The 5,839-nt window shown below is 36.6% G+C and overlaps 1 protein-coding gene across 1 annotated transcript; it reads right to left on the bottom strand.

The window, feature by feature from the left end:
- Positions 1-1,627: 1,627 nt before the first annotated feature.
- On the bottom strand, positions 1,628-2,050 carry LOC148573211 (uncharacterized). Its single transcript, XM_088505713.1, has one exon. It carries the CDS (start codon positions 2,048-2,050, stop codon positions 1,628-1,630), a length of 423 nt encoding a protein of 140 aa, XP_088361839.1.
- Between the last annotated feature and the right edge of the window lie 3,789 nt (positions 2,051-5,839).

Genomic DNA, 5,839 nt, shown 5'->3' with positions numbered 1-5,839 from the left:
TTTTCACACACAGAACAATGTATGAAATGTTTTTGAAATTAAAAATTAAATAGATTGAATTTAAATTAATAATTTAATAGGATTTAATTTGATAAAAATAAACGTATTGGTATTATCTTTGTCGTATAATTAATTATGTTCATTTATAAATAATTATTTTTTTGTTTTGGAAATAATTATTTTTGTAATATGCATAAGAAAAAAATCAAATAAATTAACATACTTTAAATGTATTATTATTATTATTATTATTATTATTATTGTTGTTGTTGTTGTTGTTGATGGAAGAAGAAACTTTCATTTCATATGGGCTATAATGTCCAACCAGGCCAAATTTTGAATATGGTTAGGAGCCTCTTCCATCCATATAGTATTAAGATTGGTATGGGCTATTTTTGCTAAGAATAATTCTCCATATATAAGTATTTTCCTATACAAGTCTTTACAAGTTATTTATATTCACGCGCTTTCAGCCGTTACTGCACGTTCTTCTTCTTCTTCTTCTTCTTCTTCTTCTTCTTCTTCTTCTTCTTCTTCTTCTTCTTCTTCTTCTTCTTCTTCTTCTTCTTCTTCTTCTTCTTCTTCTTCTTCTTCTTCTTCTTCATTGCACGTTCTTTCGTTATCGTCGCCACCAACACCATCATTTCCTCCTCTTCCTTCTTCTTTTTTCATTGAAATTTCTTCTAGTTAATTTTTTTGTTAGTAGTTTATGATTCTGTAGGTGAACAATATTTCATCGTTGATGGTTTAATTTGAATATAATGTAAAAGTTTTGCATTGAAAAAAAATATTTTTCTGTATTTACAGTAAATTTGGGTGTATTTTAAGAATTTTGGGTGTATATTTATTCTGATAAGTTCTACATAATTCAAAACTCTTCTTCTTCCGCTTCCTCATATTCTACTGCTTCTTTTTTTCATCATCATAACTATCTTCTTTTTTTTTTTATTCATCTTTTTCTATTTTGTTTTACCTTCTCAAGTTTCTTATTGTTTTACTCTCTTAACAAGAATAAAAACAAAAAAAATCAAATAAAGAAGAAGAAAAAACACATAATGCTGCAAAATTACTTGGAAGATGATGAACTTACATTCATTTAACTAAAAGAAAGAAAGAAGTAAAGAAAAAAAGAAGAAAAAAAATGCAGCATTAGAGAAAATATTTTTCTATATTTGCAGCAAATTTGGGTGTAACACGAAGATATTTGGGTATATTTTTAAGAATTTTGGGTGTATTTTTATTCTGATAAGTTCTGTATAATTCAAAACTCTTCATCTTCCTCCTCCTCATCTTCTACTACTTCTTCTTCCTCATCTTCTTATTTTATTTTCTTATAATTCTTCTTGGGAGAAAAAATCAAACAAAGAAGAAAAAAATACATAATGTTATAAAATCAATAGACAGAGAAAGAGGGGAAAAAATTACAGCAACAACAGTAATAAAAAAACAATGATAAAGATGAAACACGCGAAGAAAAAGGAGGAGAAACGCAAAGAAGAAGGAGAAAAAGGAGGAAGAGGAGGAGGAGGAGGAACGCGAAGCACGCTATGAAAACCGTTGAGTAGCGCGCGTGTGGTTTGGCCTAACTTGTATGACTTGTAAACCCAAATGACTTGTATGTGTAGCACTACTCTTTTGCTAATTCATGGGCTACTTTGTTTCCACTTTTTTTAATATGAGTGAAAGCCATTAATCTAAAGTTACACATCAAAGATAGAGCATCTACTACAAAAGCTCTGAAGCAAGTTGGGTTTGGTCTACCGTGTTTGAGTTCATTTACCACTTCTATGCAATCACTCTCTATAACAATCTCCATAAAGCAACATTCTTTTGCTAGCTTCATCCCCAAATATATTGCAAGAGCCTCTGCTTCAAGGGTTTCAAGTGGTTGTGTTGTGGGCCATATTGCTGCTGTAAGAATGTGACCCATACCATTCCTAATCACCGCCTCAACTCCTCCATTATTACCATTGGATATGGCTGCATCCACATTAATTTTAACGAGAGTGGTAGTTGGTGGTTCCCAATTATGCTTCATTTGGGTGGTCATTACAGAGCCTCTCTCCTTTTCCTGTACTTGAGCTTTTCAAAATTCGTTCGCTATTTTCTTTGCATGTGTCCACTTCTGCGTCAATTGTGTATTCTCTACCTTCGAAGGTTCTTCTATTTCTCGCAATCCACAACTAGTGTATCAGGGTGCAGATGTAGAGTTTTTTCTTTCTCTTCCAGATTCCCCAACAATATAGCAACCCATTCCTTCAGAGTAGTTCCAGCCTCATCTTTCATTCTCAGCAGCAATGGGTCACAAACTACAACTTCTTTGCGAACCGACATCCCAGAATTATGTGGCTTTCCGTCATTTAGTACATAACGGAGCTCTCGTCATCCCTCTTCTGCAGAGATTTTTGTTTGTAGGGAGGGATCCATGGATCAAACGCCAAAGAAAGTTCTTTGATCTTGGGGGTGCTTTAATTTGCCAAACTTCTTTCCAGGTAACCTCCTTTCTTCCTTCACTCTCTGTGTCTATGGACTGGTTCTGATTTATGGCTTTAATTTCATGGTATGCTAATTTGACTTTGAAGATGCCATCTCTAGCTGTTTTCCATATAAACCTGTCTGGTTGGTCTATTCTTGGGATTGAAATGTTTAGGATTTGTTGGCTCTCAAATGGTAGAAATATTTGTTCTATTAAATCTCTGTTCCAACTCCTATCTTCTGTTTGAATGAGTTCTGCCACTTGTGCTGTTAAATCCAAAGTATTTGGTGGAGTCCATGGCTTGGAGCCATTTTGTTTCGGAAGCCATGGATCCTTCCAAATGCTGACATTTTTTCTATCTCCTATTTTCCAATATCCACCTATCTCAATAACGCCCTTAACTTGCCATATGCTTCTCCAAGTGTAGCTTGGTACCCAGCCTAGATCCGAGTTCCAGAAGGATTTTCTGTTAAAGTATTTACCTTTTAGAATTCTTGTTGCCAATGAGTCTGGGTTGTTGATCATTCTCCACCCTTGTTTCACCAGAGCGCCAAATTGAAAGCCTCTACTTCTCTGAACCCCAAACCTCCTCTGTCTTTAGGTAAACACAACTTCTCCCATCTGACCCAATGTATCTTTCTCTCCCCCTCCCTCGAACCCCAATAGAATCTGTTAATTATTGCCTCTATATGGCTACAGAGGCTGTTCGGCAACTTGAAAAAGCACAATATGTAGGCCGGGATAGCCTAAACAACTGACTTTATAAGAATCTCCTTTCCCACTCTTGATAATGTCTTCTCCTTCCAACCTCTAAGTTTCTTCCAAACTCTCTCTTGAACAAACTCAAAAACCCTCTTCTTAGATCTCCCCACCAAAGTTGGTAGACCTAAGTACTTCGAGTGTCTTTCCACCGCCTTAAACCCCATCCGATCTTGGATGATCATCTGTCTGTTAGTAGGAATGTTTTGGCTAAAAGACATCTCCGACTTCTCTAGGTTGATGCGTTGTCCTTACGTGTTCTGGTAAGAATTCAGTATTTCCGTCATGGCTTGGATTGACTGATCAGAGGCCCTAGTGAATAAAATACTATCGTCTACAAAGAATAGATGGTTTATTTATGGGCTGTGTCTGGCTATCTTGATCCCTTGAATTTGTCTGTTTTCTTGTGCTCTGTTTAGATTACCAGAGAGTACCTCCATACAAAGAATGAACAGGTAAGGGGAAATAGGGTCCCCCTACCTCAATTCTCTCCCTGGTTGAAAGACTTTCCCTGGCACACCCATTCAGTAATATCGAGAAGGACGTCGTACTCACGCATCTCCAAATAATTTCAACCCACCTGTCCGGAAATCCCATGGAGATTTGGACTTCTCTTAAGAAACTCTATTCAACTCTATCGTAGGCTTTCTCTATGTCGAGCTTCATCCCCACATACCCTTTATTTCCCTCCGTCTTCTTCTTCATGTAGTGGAAGATATCAAACGCAACCAAACCATTATCTGTAATAAGCCTCCTGAGAATAAAGGCGCTCTGATTTTCTCTTACAATCTGAGGTAGGATTCTCTTTAGTCTATTTGCCATTGTCTTGGTAGCTATCTTCATGATCACGTTACATAATGAGATTGGCTTGAATTTTCTTGTATGCTTTGGTTTAGCTACCTTGGGTATCATGCAGATGTGAGTGTGGTTAATTGGTTTTGGATAAGCACCTTCGTTAAGAATCTTGAGCACTATTCTGGTTATTTCTTCCCCTACTATAGGCCATATCTTTTGGTAAAACAGGACTGGCATACCATCTGGCCTAGGAGCCTTTGTTGGATGCATTTGCTGGAGAGCTTGCGTCACTTCCTCTCTAGAGAAATCCTTATTTAGAAATTGAAACTTCTCCTCATCTATTCGGCCTCCGACAACTTCACAGATCTTTGTTGCCTCTACTGTCTCCTCCGATGAGAAAAGTCCTTCAAAAAAACTCCTCATCACATATTCAATTTTTTTCTCATCTTCAATCTTTCTTCCCACATCATCTATTATCGCTTCGACCTTATTTCTTATTTTTCTCTAAGATGCTTTCTGGTGAAAATACTTCGTGTTTCTATCACCATGTCTCATCCAGTTGGCTCTTGATCTTTGCGACAACCAAATTTCTTCCAGTTTTAATAATTCAACCCTGGTGTTCCTCAAAACCTCTTCAGTTTGCTGGATTGAGTTTAAGTGGGCTAGTTCCTTTTGTTCTTCTCTAATCTTCTTTGGGATATTCCTAAAATTTTCCTCCCCTTATCTATCCAGCCTTCTCCTGCATTGCCCTAACTTTTCTTCAAGCGTTCCTGTGCTATTTCTCCAAGATTCTTTAACAACCTTGTAACACTCTTCATTCGATAACCAAAACTTCTCAAACTTAAAACGGCGGTCGCCCTGTAAGTCTATTAGAATTGGACTGTGGTCTGATTTGAACCTTCCCAAGTGTTGGACTGTTGTTATTGGAAAGAGTTCTTTCCATTCTACATTCGCTAGGCCCTATCCAGACATTCTTGAATATTCCTATCACCCGATTTCCCATTTGACCATGTAAAAGGATGACCATCAAAGCCTAGGTCCAACAAGCTATTTGATTGTATGGCCTCTATGAAGCCCTCTACTTGAGATAGCCAACTGGGTTTCCTCCTCTCTTCTCATTTTTATTTAACACCTGATTAAAATCTCCAAAAATAATCCAAGGTAGTCTAGAATTACATCCAAGCACATTTAAAATATCCCAACTAACCTTTTTGTTTTGGTTTTTCGGGCATCCATAGAAGCCAGTGGCTCTCCACTTTCGATCACTGTTCTTCTCGGTTACCTCCATATCTATGTGATTTGTTGACATGGATACTAACTTTACTTCTAGCCTTTTGTTCAGCTTCTTCCCTATTTCTACTTTTCCCAGGTCTCCCCTGCATTCCTTGCTACGTTCTGTTTACGTTCTGTTCAGTTAGTATAGTTAGCTTAGTTTAATAGCATTTTAGTTAGTTAGTTAGAATTGCATGTGGTTAGGTAATTTTAGTTGTTTGTTAGTGGATTTAGGTTTAATATTTGGTTTATTTTGCTGTCTGAATTGGGGCATGCTTCATTGCTCTAGGGATATAAGGACGATGGTGATTTTCTTTTTGTTGATTTTCATACATTGTCTGATGCATATGTTGCTGTTTAAGTTGAAATTCAAATAGTCTTTGTGCATGTTGATAATTGTGCTAATATACGATTTACTTTTTGCAGTTAAACCTTTTAGATGATGGATCAGTGGTGCAGTCAAATTCTAGGCTTTATCATGGACAAATTATGAATTATCAGTTCAGAGAATCAAGAAAATAATATAGGTTTCTCGGT

This window comes from Arachis ipaensis, chromosome B2, assembly GCF_059453495.1.
Source record: "Arachis ipaensis isolate K30076 ecotype BB chromosome B2, ASM5945349v1, whole genome shotgun sequence".
In the NCBI taxonomy this organism is placed as follows: domain Eukaryota; kingdom Viridiplantae; phylum Streptophyta; class Magnoliopsida; order Fabales; family Fabaceae; genus Arachis; species Arachis ipaensis.
Note: the sequence above shows the minus strand (reverse complement) of the source record. Positions and strands in the feature narration are given on the sequence as shown.